General features: G+C 53.0%; 2 protein-coding genes across 2 annotated transcripts in view; one reads left to right on the forward strand and one right to left on the reverse strand.

The window, feature by feature from the left end:
* Nucleotides 1-10,490, forward strand: part of SMC4 (structural maintenance of chromosomes 4) — a 31,797-nt gene extending 21,307 nt beyond the window's left edge. The window contains exons 13-23 of the mRNA XM_010157325.1: nucleotides 355-580; nucleotides 676-755; nucleotides 2,562-2,714; nucleotides 3,075-3,201; nucleotides 4,706-4,895; nucleotides 5,710-5,860; nucleotides 6,804-6,971; nucleotides 8,162-8,344; nucleotides 9,019-9,251; nucleotides 9,592-9,775; nucleotides 10,308-10,490. Of these exons, the coding sequence (XP_010155627.1) occupies nucleotides 355-580; nucleotides 676-755; nucleotides 2,562-2,714; nucleotides 3,075-3,201; nucleotides 4,706-4,895; nucleotides 5,710-5,860; nucleotides 6,804-6,971; nucleotides 8,162-8,344; nucleotides 9,019-9,251; nucleotides 9,592-9,775; nucleotides 10,308-10,490 (1,878 nt within the window). The remainder of the gene's footprint in view (nucleotides 1-354; nucleotides 581-675; nucleotides 756-2,561; nucleotides 2,715-3,074; nucleotides 3,202-4,705; nucleotides 4,896-5,709; nucleotides 5,861-6,803; nucleotides 6,972-8,161; nucleotides 8,345-9,018; nucleotides 9,252-9,591; nucleotides 9,776-10,307) is intronic.
* A 3,302-nt stretch (nucleotides 10,491-13,792) lies between these two features.
* On the reverse strand, nucleotides 13,793-15,013 carry TRIM59 (tripartite motif containing 59). The gene has a single exon (XM_010157336.1). It carries the CDS (start codon nucleotides 15,011-15,013, stop codon nucleotides 13,793-13,795), a length of 1,221 nt encoding a protein of 406 aa, XP_010155638.1.
* Between the last annotated feature and the right edge of the window lie 1,026 nt (nucleotides 15,014-16,039).

The raw sequence follows: 16,039 nt of genomic DNA on the forward strand, positions 1-16,039 counted from the left end.
GCTAGGAAATGATAATGGTTACTTTGAGAGTTACAGGGCTTTTTCAGTACCTGTATGCCTACAGCAAATTTTTGGTGTGTCTTCTACATTTTGTAATAGATGTTTTTAAGCAAATTACCATATTTAATAAGCCAAGTAGTCTACTAACTGTAACCAGTGAACAGTGTGAAAGAGAACAATGAGGTATCAGCGGGTTTCCAACTATAGGGGAAGTCGGAGACACCCAGGGGTGGGAGCTTTACTGTTAATTGCAGCGTGACCACGTTTGCTTGAAAGCCTTAACACACCTTAGCATCCTGGAGTGTCCTCGTGATCTATCCTAAGGAATCTCCCTCGTTTCTTTTTGTGGCATAGATGGCTGTATGGGAAAAAAAAACCCAAAAAGTCACCACTCCTGAAAATGCTCCTCGGCTGTTTGATCTGGTGAAAGTAGAGGACAAGAAGTTCCTCCTGGCTTTTTACTTTGCATTACGTGATACCCTCGTCGTTAATAACCTGGAAGAAGCTATCAGAATAGCGTTCCAGAAGGATAAAAGATGGAGGGTGGTAACGCTGCAAGGACAGATCATCGAACAGTCGGGTACTGAAGAGCAGACCTAGGGCGGCCTCGTAAGTGCGCGGTAGGGGGTACGTAGGGACCGCTGGGCTGCTAACCTCTTGTCTCTTTTACCCCAGGAACAATGACAGGTGGTGGGAATAAAGTAATAAAGGGCAGGATGGGCTCCTCGATCACAACGGACGTTTCGGAAAAAGAGGTTAGTAAATTAAAGGTGGAGTTTGGCCAAAGCTCCTAAAGTTTTGGCAGTTCACGTGCGCGTGTGCCATGTCCTACATCGGCACGGGGGGCTAACAGTCGGTGATGCAAGACACCTCCAGAGTGGTTTACGGAGCTGCAGCCCACAAGGTCAGCGGAGGTTGTATTGCTCCCAGCCCAGCCCCCGTGGGCCTGTCAGTTTTTAGTCTCGTGGCGCTGCCTTTGATACCCTGGAGACGGAAGGGGGATGAGAAGGTGGAAGATGCTGATCATGGGGAACCACTGAGCTGCAGAGCAGTGCGCACCCCTGAGCAGCAAAAGCAGGTTTGCCCCTCGTTTCGTGTCCTTGTAAGGTTTGTCACGGAGTGGCAGAGCTTTCCTTCAAATTTGTATTTCCAGATGCTTTGGAATATCAAGACACAGCTTGGGCTTTTTCCGGGATCCTTTTTGGGTTTAGTCTGTGGCTTTTAGCACGGACGTAGCCGGTGCCCCTTTTGCCCAGTGTCTGCGGATGACCTTGGCGCTGTGATGTCAGATCTCAGTCAATGCCTCCTCAAGAAGCTGAGCTCCCCCGTGTAACTGTCAAACGATGGCTCCTGACGTGGGTCCTCTCCCCACAGAAGGAACCTTCGCTCTTCAGGAAAGAGCTGTGAGCTCACACAAGGGTGGGGAATTTGCTTACTGCTAAGGACACAGAAACAGCAGTTAGTGGGGTTGGTTTTGGTGAAAACATTTTCAAATTGGACAACTTCAAAATCAAACTCATCTTCACGGTTCTCCCCCTCTGATTTCTCTGCTGGAAGAAATAACAGAGAGGTTAAAATATGCACCTGTTTTTCTCTCATCCCTCTTCGTATTTCCACCTTCACTCAGCTTGGAAAATAGGATTGCGTTAGCCCAGAAAAGATAAAATTCAGCAAAGCCTGAGATGTGACAAACAACTGGGTCAAGCCTGTCCGGGTAGTGCTGTATCTAAGGAAGGAGCTAGCCTCCTGGACAGAGCGTTACTGCCCTGGCCTTGCGAAGGCCCCATCAGCACAGAAGGCAGCTCACCTGTAGATCTTGCTAGTTAAGGCACTTTGCTGTTTCCTGCCTTCACACTTCAGATCTGTCGGTTGTTTCTTCTCCCCAAGAGACGAGCTCAGGCGCGGTTTTCTGCGCGGCCCACGGGAGATGCTATGACACTCCATACAGATCAGCAGCTGCCACGGAATTCCTCCGTTGCCAAGAGTTAGTTAGCTCTGTACCGCTCTAGTGCAGTGGACGGCTCCGGGCAGAACGAGGGGAGTCCTGTCCACCCGTTAGCTCTCAGAATGTAAGAACAGAAGACAGGCTGGGAGCTGAGACGTGTCCTCGTTCCGTCTGCTCTTGCGGGTGATCGGTCAGACTTGGTCACTTGGCCAGCAGCTGCACGCAGCAGCTTCTCTTCCTAACGAGATCCCCACGAAACCCAACGAACATCAAAACTCCAGTAAGAGCTGCTCCTAGCTTCTGCGTGTGTGTTCTTTGGGTCTGGCCTTCCCTACTCCCACTTCAGCCCTTCAGGCTTACTCTAGTTTTACTTCCCCCAGTCTTCCACCACGAGCCATTTTGACAGGGATTCTTCAGCTTACTTTTCCCTACCTTCGCTCCTTTGTTTTTCACTGCTGATCTCAGCAGTCCGCCTCCATTCCTGCAGCAAAACTCCAAGTTTTCATTCTGCTCCCGGGTATTTTAAGAGATGCTAGACCGTCGCGCGCACGGACAGGCCTCGCTTTGTTTCGTAGCGGTGACGCCAGGCGCGCGGTCCTATCCCGTTTTTGTGTAGGTCACTGAAATGGAAGTGCAACTGCAGAAGGATGCTAAGAGGGTGGTACAGTGTGGAGAAGAGAAATTACAGCTTGAAGAAACCATCAGAAAACTGCACCGAGAGGTTCGGGAGAGGAGGAATACTTTACAGAAGTATACGGCCAGTATCCAGGTGAGGAAGCTGGGGCAGCTGGGGGGATGACTCCTCGGCCTCAGCTTCACATTGTCCTTGTCACCTTTGCAGTGCAGGGGTTTAGCGCAGCTGTTTCTGGACAGGGGTAATGGGTTTAATTGAAATTGGGGAGAGTTAGATTGGACACCAGGAAGGAATTCTTCCCGGAGAGGGTGGGGAGCACTGGGACAGGTGCCCAGAGAAGCTGGGGATGCCCCATCCCTGGGAGTGTCCCAGGCCAGGCTGGATGAGGCTTGGAGCAACCTGGGCTGGTGGAAGGTATCCCTGCCCATAGCAGGGGGTGGGGTTGGGGGGGCTTTGAGGTCCCTTCCCACCCAAATCATCCTGTGATTCTTGCAGAGTTTATCTGAACAAGAAGTTAATCTAAAGACCCAAGTTGAGGAATTTGAAGCAAAGGTAATTGCTGTTGCTCCAGACAAAAATAAACAGAAGGAATTGGAGAAACTCCTTGATAGCTATAAAAAAGGTAAGTTTTGGGGAGAGGGGATTGTAGATCACACTGAAGTCACGTTCTTGAGTCGTACGGGGGTGGGCGGTTACGGCTTTGTCCTCACAGACTGCCGGTGTGGGACTGCATCTTGGTTTGGAACCTCCTTTCTTCTAAGGGGGCGAGAAAAGGTACTTCTAGGGGTTAGAGAGCAAAATTCCCTTTTTTGTGATTGCTCAAGGTCATGTTTCAGTCAAGCCAAGCTAAAGGTTAATTTTAGGGTTCCCTTGTCTATTTGGTTAAATTTTCTGGCTGTATTACATATGGATTACAGAGAAAAGCAGTTTAATTAGGGGTAGGAATTGTTGATGTGAAGGATAATGATACTGAAGTCAAGCAAAGGCTTCTGCCGTGCTCTCGCTGGCCTGGTACATGACTCTGGAGCGAACAGCCCAGACTCCGCCTGCGCACTCTGTTTGCGGAAGGAGTTTCCTCGGAGAACTGGGATCAGGGTTTCTCTGAGGTAACTGGTACCTTAGAGAAGAAAACCTTGGCTGCTGCTTTGTGTTTCTTGCTCGGGGAATAACATGAGCCCAGTCAAACGTAATTCCCTTCCCCCACAGTCCTGCTTTCGGAGGGTATTTATTACAGACCTGAGCACACTTTGTGTGGGGTCTTGCTTGTTTTGCACCAGGAAGGGGAAGGTGCTGGGCAGCTGGATAAGCAAAAGCTTTTCAACTTACTCAGATGGTGTTGGGGAGTTTTAAGTGTAAGCTATGAACAAGGGGACTAGCCCTGGAGGTAGGGTGGGCTGTGGTGTTGGTCAGCACGTGTCATAACGACGCACTAGCACCAGCTACTGCGCATGTCAGTGGCCAGTCCTTACTCTTTAACCTCCTTGAGCATCCTCCCATTCAATAAATGAGCTGGGAGTAGCTTCTGACGTACCGACTGGGGTACTGAAGCACTCCAGATGTATCAGATAATGCGATTCAAATTTCTGGTGGTTTGCACCGAAAAAGCTTGGGTCGTGGAACAGTGTTGCAAAGATGCAGGTGGTGGTTTTCTTTTTGCCACAGTCAGAAAAACCCGACGTTTTGCACAGTACAAAGAAGGATATGTGCTTCTGGGAGGGGACTTTTTACAAGGGCCTGTAGCGACAGGACCCAGGGGTAACAGGTTTAAACTGAAAGTGGGGAAGTTTAGATTAGATATCAGGAAGAAGTTCTTCCCGCAGAGGGTGGGGAGCACTGGGACAGGTTGCCCAGAGAAGCTGTGGATGCCCCATCCCTGGGAGTGCCCAAGGCCAGGCTGGATGAGGCTTGGAGCAACCTGGTCTGGTGGAAGGTGTCCCTGCCCATGGCAGGGGGGTTGGAACTAGATGATCTTCAAGGTCCCTTCCAACCCAAACCTTTCTGTGATTCTATGATTCTCAGTATGTTAATACAGCAGAGCTTTTTACCACTTCAGTCCTGATGTGCTGCAGCGGGCAGTGTCCCAGGGGACAGTACAGCGACCTTAACTGGCTTTTGTTTGTTGACAGATTACAACTGCTTTGCTGAGAAAGCTGGTAAAATAGAAAATGAAGTCAAGCGATTACAGAACCTCATCATCGAGATCAACAGCCATAAACTTAAAGCACAGCAAGACAAACTCGACAAGATCAACAAAGACATAGATGGATGTAATTCCAGCATTACCAAAGCCCAGGTGGCGGTCAGGACTGCGGAGAGGTACCGTAGAGGCCGGCGTGTTCACGTTAACAGTTTTTGGCCGTGACGGTGTGTTGCTGCGACCTGTGTCTGGTTACAGCCCGGCCTTTGCGTGCGGGATTAGTTGGGCTAGAGGAACACTGGAGGAAGAAGGTCGTAACCCTTCTGTAACCTGACTTACCTCAAACTGAGACTGGCTCTTCATTACGAGCCACGATCTGTTAATCAGTGTGCTTCCCAGGCAAAGGATTAGTGACCTCGGTGGGACCTGACGGAGAGCCATGCCAGCCTTCGAAGCGCTGTGTCTGTCAGATCAGCGCCGCAGGATGCTGGCCTGTTTGGAGCAGTCTCTGTAGCTGCACAGCCAGTGATCTTAGACCGGGCAGTCTCCAACAGGCGGTTAGAAGTCACGCTTAGTGGGTATTTGCCCAGCGCTACGTTGCAGTATCTGGGGATGAAGGTTCTAAACAGCACTTCATTGCCGGGGAGTGGGGCAGTTCAGATCCAGAGGGAGTGATTTTATTAGGAGGTGTGTCAGAAAATAAAGTGGGATCTGTTTTTTATGTTAGCTTAAAGAGGAGGTAACGCAGACCTAGGCCAGATGTCTGAACTGTCCGTGACAGAACACACGTCACTGATGAGGCCCCTGCTGTCAGGCTGAGGAAGCCAGCGGTGCTCTCCTCGGCGTTTCAGGAGTGTGAGCTCTTAGCAACAGCGCTTCCTCTGTGGCCGTCAGTAGCTACGGATGGATCGTTACAGCAAGGTAGTGTTTCTCGTGGTCTTATGTCCTATCTGCACTCAGGTGAGGTATGCAAAAATCTCTGTACCTCCTCAGGAACCAGAAGAAAATGGAAGAGGCTGTTCTTCGCACGGAGAAGGAAATGAAAGACAACGAGAAACAAACGAAAGACCTAATGAAAGAGATGACGAGGCTCGAGGGCAAAGCCACCGCGATTCTGAGTGAGTGCAAGCAAGCCGAAGTAAGTGTGACGTCACTGCTGCGCTTCTGCAGCCTGTGAAATATGTTTTGGTTAACCTGTCGTGTCGGGGCTGTCCAGCTGCTGTCCCTCAGCCTCCACCCTTACGCACGCTCCCCGCAGGCCCGGGAGGGGTCGCGTTGGCACCTTCAGTCACTAAGGGGGGAGCTGCCTGGCCCTTTAAGCCTCTGACTTGCCGCCGAGGTAGAAAGTATCTTTCTCAGTTGATTAACTCACCCTCCAAAAGTTAAAAAAGGGGAAGGAGAATTCTTTCTGGGCTCACACAGAACCAGTGACCTTCAAGGTCAGCATCGATTAGCGGGTGTTCAGATGCTGGGGGGGAATACTGGGCTCAACCAGTCCTAGGAAGGGGTCCTGTAATCTCAGGATGATGAGCTACATCCTTACTATATGCGAACTGTAGCCCTCTCTCCTGGCCTTCTGCCCGCTGAGCCGTACAGCTGCAGAGCGACATTCCCGCAATGGGCTGGGAATGCTGTAATATCTGGTTTAATGTTTACCTGGAAATACATCTTGGCCCTGTTTTCTGGAGCTGAGAAAAATGAAACCTGTTTTTCCTGAAGAAAATACAGTTTTAAAACACCTGTTTGAAAATAGGTTTTATCCAGTTCTGTGGGACTGCGGTGTCCCGTCTGGATTTACGTACAGGAGTGAAACAACCAGGACACCTGAGATTCTTCCAAATGCAGCCGTTGCTCTGAGGCTTGCTCTGAGACCGCCCTTTAGCCAAGAGCAGGGCTCGGGTCAGCCAGGCCTGGAAGGAAAGGGCAGCCTGTTTCCAGTCAGCCCCAGCTGGGGACCCGGCTCCTGTCAGTACGGGAGGGTGTGCTTGTTTTCCTCTGCGCGGGGCAGCAAAAACCCATCTGAGAAGGCGGCAGCGTCGCCGTAGGCACAGACTGACGCGCGGTTTCGGTCGCTCCTGCAGGAAGAGCTGCCGGCGGTTCGGGAGGAGCATCGCAGTTTAGTCCAGGAGATGAAAACTCTTCAGGATGAGGAATATGCCCTTCGGAAGGAAGCTCTCGGCATCAAGCTGAATATGGAACAAGTTGAGAGCCGTGTTGCTGCACACCAGTCAAAGGTCAAATACTGGCAAAAAGAGGTAGGGAAATGGTTGAGGACCTAAAATTTGAACTAGAAGCTCTGAGCAGATTAACGTGTCGTTACAAACCAGATAACCGGGAGAAAAATCATGCAACTTTCACTTAGTGGTGTTTGTGCTCTAAACAAGGTGACCTTTCACACGTTCGCATCCAGGGGGGTGGACGAGGTACGAATGAAGTGGTTTAGCTCACGGCTCGTCAGGCCTGGCTTTGATTTAGGAGAGCGTGGTCGGATGAGTACAGCTGACACAACCCTACGGCTGAGTAATTCCGGGCAGCGAGGGCAGAAGGAAGCAGGCCCTGAGTGACAACCAGGAGTGTTTTGTGCCAGCACATCCTCTCCACACACTCCAGCATATTTTAAAGGGGCAGGTGCCCTCACGGGTGAGAGAGGAAAGAGTACGATGTTGGTAACTGAGTCACAATCTGTGCGTGGCTGTTCTTTACGGAAGGGCAAGACCTTTCCCCTGGAAGCATTTCACCTGGGACCTGCAGTCCGTTAGGTGCATCAAACTGCCGCTCCCTGAACTGTGCCAGTAGGAATTCCGTGGGGCCAGGAAGAAACTCCGCTCCCTGGAGATTGCTGCGTGAACCAGCTCCTCGTATGAACCGGAGCCAGGACTGGCTAACTGGGGGCTGCAAGCTTCTCCCATGAGCACCGGCAGCCTTCGCGCAGGGCTTATCCCGCGCCGTCGCAGCCGTTCTGTGCCTTGTCTTGCACTCGGTGCATTAAGTTCAGGTGTCTCCGATCAGGGTCTGGGAACAAACCTGCATGGAATCCTGACTTTTGCTGGCCCATGGGTTATCCGAGTGCAGAGTCAACAAGAGGCAGTGCTGGGGGTTGGTCTGACTTGGGTTTTCCTGGTTTGCAGCAACAGCAAAGGTGTGGGGCGTGCCCAGGGAGGCGTGCCTGGAGAAAAGGCCCGTTTGGGGCCTGGAGCATCTCCTTTCTCACTGCTGTTTAACCCTTCACTGGAGCGGGGCTGTGGGCCAGCAGCCCGGTGGTGCAGGGCGCCCTCTCTACCCCACTACTGTGAGGATAACGGGAGTGGCTATCCAGCAAGCCAGGCTGCTCTCAAGCCTCTGCGTCTTAACTGCGCGACACGCTAAGCACGAGGAACACGGGGAATGTTTGTTTTAGAAACATGTTCATCTTTCAAGATTTCTAGTGACTGGTTTTGAATTTCAGATCTCCAAGTTGTCACTGCACCCCATTGACGATAAACCACCCGAAGAGTTTCCGGTGCTGAGTCAGGAGGAGCTCGAGGCTATTGAGGACCCAGACGTCATCGTTAATCAAATAACTCTCCTGGAAGCCCAGCGCCACGAAATGAAACCCAACCTCAGCGCCATCGCGGAGTATAAGAAGAAGGTGAGTTTGATTTCTGTCGTGCGGTAGCAGGGTTCCTCTTTCCGGTCCGTGCAGTGGTACCCTACCCCCTCCCCGAGGTAAGCGCTGTGTGTACAGCCTTGGATCCGGGCGGAGTCGGTGTCAGCGCTCCTGAAGCCCGGGGGCAGCCTCCAGCTGGGCATCTCCCTCCGGGCGCCTGCCCGGGCGCACCCCGTGCTTGAAGAGCACGCAGGAGCGGCACAGGGAAGGCGCTCATCCCCGGGAGAGGCGGTCCCGTGCTTCCGTTCCCTTCTCTTGGGAGCTGAAACGGAACCCTCGAGTTCTCCCTTCCTCCTCTGCAGGCTATGCTGAGTAGCTCTCCTAGCCCGACTCCGTCAGCCTGCAGTCTCCCTGGCGTGACAGTCGGAGCGCGTCGCTGGCAGGTGAAGGCGGGTGTTCCTTTGGAGTCAGCCTCAGTCGCACTGGGCTGCTCAAGAGACGAAACACTTACCTGTGATTTTCAGACGGGACGGGTTTTCCGGGCCGGAGAGAAGCGGCAGAGGGATGAGAGAAAAGAGAGGGTTTGGTTTTACTCCTTCCTTTCCAGGCTGTTGGCCGCTCCGGGGAAAAGGCGTTTCCAAACAGTAGGGAAAAGGGTTTAAAACCCTGAGTGAGGAGGCGGCTGGTCTAGTGGGCCATCGGGTTTGTCTCCCCAGGAAGAGGCGTACCTGAAACGGGTGGCGGAACTGGACGACATTACCAGCGAGAGGAACAAGTTCCGACAGGCGCGTGAGGATCTCAGGAGACAGAGGCTAAATGAATTTATGGCCGGATTTAACGTCATCACGAATAAACTGAAGGAGAACTACCAGATGCTTACTTTGGGAGGGGACGCTGAACTGGAACTGGTGGATAGTCTGGATCCCTTCTCCGAGGGGATCGTGTTCAGGTTTGGCGCGATATTTGGTATTATTGCTGACTTTTTTACGTTGGTATTCCTTCTGTCCCTGCTTCTCAAGTACCTCCCCTCCCTCCCTCCTGGCAAGGGTTTGCGAGGAACTGACAGAGCCTCTCCTGGGCGTTACGTGTAGCCGGGGCAGCCCTCGGCTGGCGGGGCTGTGCTGAACCCAGACCCCAGCCCCTTGGCCGGGGAGGACCGAGTCCCCAGCAGCCCGGCCGTGGCTGCAGCCGAGCCCGTTTGCACCTCCCAGCAGTTCCCTCCTTTTCCCTGCGCCGCGTTTATTTTCATCTTCAACAGAAAGAAGGTACAAACTCGTCATTTCTTTCAGTGTTCGGCCTCCGAGGAAAAGCTGGAAGCAGATATTTAACCTGTCGGGAGGAGAGAAGACTCTCAGCTCCCTGGCTCTGGTTTTCGCTCTTCATCACTACAAGCCAACGCCGCTTTATTTTATGGACGAGATTGACGCCGCCCTTGACTTCAGAAACGTGTCCATCGTGGCACATTACATTTATGTAAGTACTTAGAGCTGGGTGTTTTCCTCTCCAAATGCTGATGGTTCCCGTTTCAAAAGCCCTCTCAAAGGTGCCGGAGTTCGCGGCAGGTACCACATTCCCCGGGATCCTTGCGGCTGCTGTGTCCTCTCTAGAACGCAGGCCCTGCCCCCAGGAACGGGCCGTAGTCAGCCGTGACAGCGCACGCGCGCGTTGCCAAGCAGGATGGCCCAGCTGCCTGAAACCGGGGAAGCCCCTGACGGGACGCTGTGGGATAAACAGGAGCTGGGGAAGCCGAGGGGGATCAGTCACCCAGGCGGGACGGGGTACACCATTCGGCTGCAGCGCAGACTAACACCTCCATCTCGGACCCCTGCCCCGCCCGCCGGCGGCAGGGACACACATTCACAGGCCTCGGCGCCTGCGGATCTGCGGAACGGCAGAACTCGTTACGGCGCCGCCTCCCTGCGTTCCTAAAACCCGGGCGTCGAGAACGCGCAGGAGCAGAGCTCCGTGAAAGGCCACGCGCTAATACGCTTCGCTTCTCTTCCAGGAGCAGGCAAAAACCGCGCAGTTTATCGTCATCTCCCTGCGAGAAAACATGTTTGAGATCGCAGACAGGTTGATCGGAATTTATAAGACTGACAACGTCTCAAAAAGTGTGACAGTCAACCCCAAAGCTCTTGCGGCTAAAGCTGGACTTGGCGCTGCTGTGTGTGCAACAGCTGAGAAGTAGCGTGGAGTGAGCTGCCGCTCTCTTTCTTACACCGGGTGCTCTTTTGTCTTTCACCTCCCACAGAAACCAACTCCAAACTGTTATTTTAACTACACGGCTCTAGGTTGTAACTATGAATAAATAAAATAAAGGTCCTATTTTTCAAATCGCATACCAAGTGGTGTTACTGCGCCACACGTCTGGTCTGAAAGGCCTGGGGTTCATGGCGCAGGGCAGAACGGCTTCTACCGGCCAGCAGCTGCTTGTGGAACCCCCATAACCGATGTCAGGTGGGGAGGGCCCAGGTCATGCCATAGGAACCTGGGGGGGGCTTTTCCCAAGTGTAGGGAGTGACAGGACAAGGGGTGATGGGTTTGAATGGAAAGAGGGAGATTGGGAAGAATTTCTTCCTGATGTCCAATCTCAGAGAGGGTGGGGAAGCACTGGGACAGGTTGCCCAGAGAAGCTGTGGATGCCCCATCCCTGGGAGTGTCCAAGGCCAGGCTGGATGAGGCTTGGAGCACCCTGGGCTGGTGGAAGGTGTCCCTGCCCGTGGCAGGGGGTGGGACTGGGGGCATTTAAGGTCCCTCCCACCCAAACTGTCCCATGACTATGAAACCGCAGTGCCGCACGTCACGAGCCTGATGATCCCCACTGAGAAAACCAGCCGGCAGCACGTTCCTGTGCCAGCCGCGCTCCGGCCCCGAGGCCGTGCCCAGCGCTGGTTTCCGTACGCAGCGTCTTGCAGTGCGGCTTCAGGCCAGTGTTCAGGCATGATCAGCCAGGAACAAATGGAACAGTACGGAGAGGAGGAAGCAGGACCTGTGTGGCGAGGCAGAAGGGAAAGCGGCAGCAGGGCAGGGCCGGGTGAGCACAGTAACTGCTGACCCCACGCTGCGACTGAGACTTAAAATCTCTGCGGAGGTGCAAAAGGCGAAGTCGCAGGGCAGGATGATTAATCCCTTGGATCTCGAGTAGGGGAAGGACGCGTTATTTTCATCCGCAGGGGCTGTCCCTGTGCGAGCACTGCTGTGATCACACTGCCAGGTACCTGGGAACCCCAAACTCTGAACCTCTCTAAAAACAAACCGACCTTCCTAAAAAGCCACGTGCAGTGAGAATGACACCTCAAAAGGCGAGGAGCCCCCCACCCTGGGTTTGGCAGGGCACCAACCCCCCTCCCACCTCAAAATGCACCAGGAAAAGCTGCCTCTGTTCCCGGCCTCGTGCCCAGCAGAGGCGACACGGAGCAGGGCTGACGCTCAGCTCTGACCCTGCAGAGCGCGGGGGGCGAGAGGAAGCTGCTTACCGCAGGTGCCCCTGCTCCAGTCGCCGCGACAGAAAAACCAGCGCAACCGGCAGTCACAGGCAACGTGAAAGACCAGGAACCCCCTCCCCGACCCACCTCGTGCCCTGCCCCATCACAGAATCTTCCTGAAGTTCACGCTGCACAAACCGGGTCGCCGGGAAGGAAAGGAAGCGGCTGTCTCAGAGCACAGCCGGACACCCCCATCGGGGAGCCTCCCCGCTCCGCCTCCTCTCGCCCGTCCTCCAGCCCCGTGTGCCAGCGCCGTCCGGGACGACCCAAGAGCGAGGTGTTAGCCAATCCTACTGTAAGAATACATTTTATTTGTATGCCAGCTTATCAAAATATGTAACACGTTAGAAGTACGAGTAGTAAACATGCCCGTCAGGGGCAAAGGCCCGTTGTAACCTCCCGCAGTGCTGACGCATAAACCCGCGTTGTAAACTCTCCAGTTTGTCCAGAGAAGAACAGGAGGGTGGGCAGAGACAGCACCAGGTCCGGGGAGAGCGAAATGCCAGGCGCCAGCCGCCCGGCTGTCACTGGAACCGTTTCGCAGCCCGAGCCGCCGTACTCCCGGGGTCTGCCACTGTAACTACAAGACCTGGGGAGCAGCTACAACCGCTCCACCCGCAGAGGCAGGGGCCGACCCACCGCTGGCTCCTTCCTCCGCCGAAGCCGGAGCCCCCCAGGGCCTCGACACCGCCATGAGCGTCTTTACGGGGGCTCAAGGCACGTACCAGTGTGGCACCCGAGGGTGGACCTCGCGCTCAGCTCCGGCTGGACCGGTGTCTGCCCCGCACACAGGTTAAGGCCCAGGGCTGAAGCGTAACCTCCGCTCGTCACCTAAGCACGCACCAGCCACGGGGTGCCGCTACGTGAGAACGGACTGGTGTTCCACGGAGTCAAACATCGCGGGACACAGCCAATGCTCGGTCCTTCAGCGAGCCGTGAGCTCACCTGTGTTCCGCTCCAACCGCAACGCTTCCAGGCTGCCCTGCTACGTATTGCCATCAGGCTGCTGAAGCTTTCGCCGGGATTTCACTGCCGAGCGCAGTCCGGGCTGGACCGTCTCCTCAGACGCAGCGACGGGGGTTGGTGATGGCTTGACTGCGGAATAAAATGCTACCGTGTCCCTGCACCAATGTAGAACTCTGTGATTTGGGCTGAAAAGCTGGATGTAGGTTTACATTCCCCGTCAAGCTGCTGCAGAGCTCTCGACAACCCCTGACGGCCTTCTAGCGCCGACTTCCGCGGGAGCTTTACCGCAGCACGTAGCCGTTTTCACTACATATCGCAGGATTTAGCAAAAAGGGCGCGCTGCAGTAAGCAGCGACAGCTCCCTGCCCCACGGAGCAAACTCCGGGCACTGAAACCGCAGGCGGTATTTCACCTGCAGATGCTGCCCAGCAACGTGGAAAAAACCACTTGAAAGGCACAAAGTTATTAAAAAAACCAGATGGAATCGTGTCACCCACTCGTAACCAAGAGCAAACGAAATGAAACCCAGGGCCACAAACACACCCCTGTGGCCCTCAATCTCTATCCGTTAAAATACATTCGGAGCGAGGTCAGTAAAACCCAAAATCGGGGGTTTATGCCCCCCCCCGAGCTAAAGTCCGACTGACCCAGCCAGGACTACCCTGTTTGCAGTCTGAGGGGGCTTCTTAACCTTGAACTGCTTTAATTAAAACAACTTTAAAATTCTGTTACCAAAGAAAAAAAAAAGAGGGACAGTAGATGCCCAAGGTGTTGTACAAACGGGATTTTGGCTTACAGCCTGCGAGCTGACAGTCGGTTTCCGAGGCAGACGCCGTTTCCGACTAGCTCCCAGATCCAACAGGCACCTACCGACCGCCCTGTGCGAGCAGAAAGGGAAGCGCTTCCTGTCGCACACCTCCTCGCTTACCCAACAGGAAAAACTGCAATACAGGAAAAGAAAGGAAACAGACCGGCTTCCCAGAAATCAAAAAGAATCCTGGGGCTTCTACACTAACCTGGAATCTAATTGCTGAAAGCGTCAAAACCAAAAAATTCTCCCTAAGAACTGGGTCAGCAGATGAAAGGAATGGCACAGCACGTCCCCCACACTCTGCAAGCAGGTGCAGAGATCTCGGTACGTGATGCGCAAGAGCTCCGAGACACAAGCGGGAGGAGCTCCGATTGCAGCTGACGACACCGCCCTGGGGACGGCCAACACCGTTACCGCTACCCCTACGGCGAGGAGCAGGACCGCCACGGGATTTACAGCCCGGAGGAGCTCTTTAGCTTCTCCGCTCTTTCTGCTGCCTTTGCTGCGAAACTTCCTCTTCAGGGTCAGTTTTATTTTGGGGACGAGGATGTTGTTGATCTGACCGATCTCGGTTCTTGACCACACGTCTCTCAGCAGGTGCCCAACCCTCGGGTAAACGTCCACGGGCTCAACGGACGGCAGAGGCTTCTGTTTCAAAGCTTTGATACGCTGATGCATATCGTCCACGTTCTCAAGAAAAATAAGCGGGGACTCTTCTTTTTGAATAGATGTATTCAGGGACATCAATTCCAGCTGCTCTTCCCTGATTTTTTCCAGCTTCTCGATGAGAGGCTGATACTGTTCCAAGATGTAGGTGTTCAGCTCGTCCAGCGCAGTCAGCAGAGCTTGTTTTTTGTGCTCCAAGGTATCGCCAAGTTTCTTAAAATACTGTACCACCGCTTTTTTATCATCCTGAACAATGCTTTCACACTGGGACTTCTGCTCCTTCAGCTTTTCAAGGAGCAAACAGACGTCAGTCCAGTGTTTGTCAGTCAGCTGCTCGAGGAGTTTTCCAGAAGTCTCCTTCTCTTTGGCGTAGGCGCTCCAGAGGTCGTCTATCGGGTGACCGTTGTGTCGGCCGATCGTGAGGCAGTGGCCGCACACCAGTTTCCTATCCCGAATGCAGTAAACGTTGAGCGGTTGCCCGTGGTGCTCGGGGCAGGTCGCGACGTCAGCGTGATCCTCCTGCCGGTATTTTTCAATAACAGCTTTCAGTGCTAAGTTGACGGGGAGCAATTCAGTACCAGCAGCAGGACTTTCCACGACGCTTCTGCAGTTTGGACACTTGAGAGGAAGTCGCAGGGGTCTCCAGATGGAAAAGTTGTTTGACACCTGGATAACACCTTCCAAACAACTCCTGCAGAACGTATGGGAACAGGGCAAAACCCGTGGATCTTCGAATATGCTATAGCAAATGGAACACGTTAATTCTTCCTCTAAGTGATGCATGTCCTACAAAGAACAACAACAAGAAAACACGGTTTAATCTTCCTGCAATCAATGCATTTTATACCATTTTATTAACCTAAGTGCCTTGACATGACACATAATGACCAGCAACCCAACCCACGCCGGCAGTTCACCGCTAAGGGGGAAAAACCCAAAGAAAGAATCAAGTGAGCAAAGGCTGGGAGAGTTGGGGTGTTCAGCCTGGAGAAGGGAAGGCCCCGGGGAGACCTTATTGCAGCCTTCCAGTACCTGAATGGGCTACAAGGAAGCTGGGGGCGACTTTTTACAAGGGCAGGGAGTGACAGAACAAGGGGTAACGGGTTTAAATTGGAAGTGGGGAGGCTTAGATTGGATATCAGGAAGGAATTCTTCCCGCAGAGGGTGGGGAGCAACCTGGTCTAGTGGAAGGTGTCCCTGCCCATGGCAGGGGGGTTGGAACTAGATGGTCTTTAAGGTCCCTTCCAACCCAAACCATTCTGTGATTCTATGATTTCAGCAATTATGACCTGCTCATGCGATTTGAGGAACCGGATGGTGTTCAACTATATCCGACTTGGGCCTTAATAAGCTAGGAAAAGCAGCAATCTGCTATGATGTTGTTTTTTACAGTGGGAAAGAGAAAAGACAAAAAAGTTTGAACTAAAGTTGCTAAATAAGCTAAGAATTCTGAAAACTTTTTCCCACTATAACGTTTTCAACAGAACAGGAAGCAGAGACACTTCCCCTAACTCTTCTCAAACGTTACTGTTGTAGAATAAACCGTTATTAGAGCATCAGGCAGCCTGTACATCCACCACCACTCACAGTAACTGGACTCATGATCTTATTCCTGCGTTACTTTAAGCACAAAACTAAAAAACTAACTTCCATTTTTCATCCTTTGTAATGCTGCCTTGGTTTTCTTTGCCACCTTAGTGAAATCACACCGTAAAGCCACACATAACAACAACTCGAACACCAGTTTCCATAATAAAGCAGAATTCTCATCTTGGTTCTGTTAAAAAAATGGGGAAAACAGTACGAACT

Source organism: Eurypyga helias, unplaced genomic scaffold, assembly GCF_000690775.1.
Source record: "Eurypyga helias isolate BGI_N326 unplaced genomic scaffold, ASM69077v1 scaffold13820, whole genome shotgun sequence".
In the NCBI taxonomy this organism is placed as follows: Eukaryota; Metazoa; Chordata; class Aves; order Eurypygiformes; family Eurypygidae; genus Eurypyga; species Eurypyga helias.

Excerpts from the sequence above, each read along its gene's own strand:
- TRIM59 (XM_010157336.1), bottom strand. The coding sequence starts at position 15,013 with ATGCATCACTTAGAGGAAGAATTAACGTGTTCCATTTGCTATAGCATA.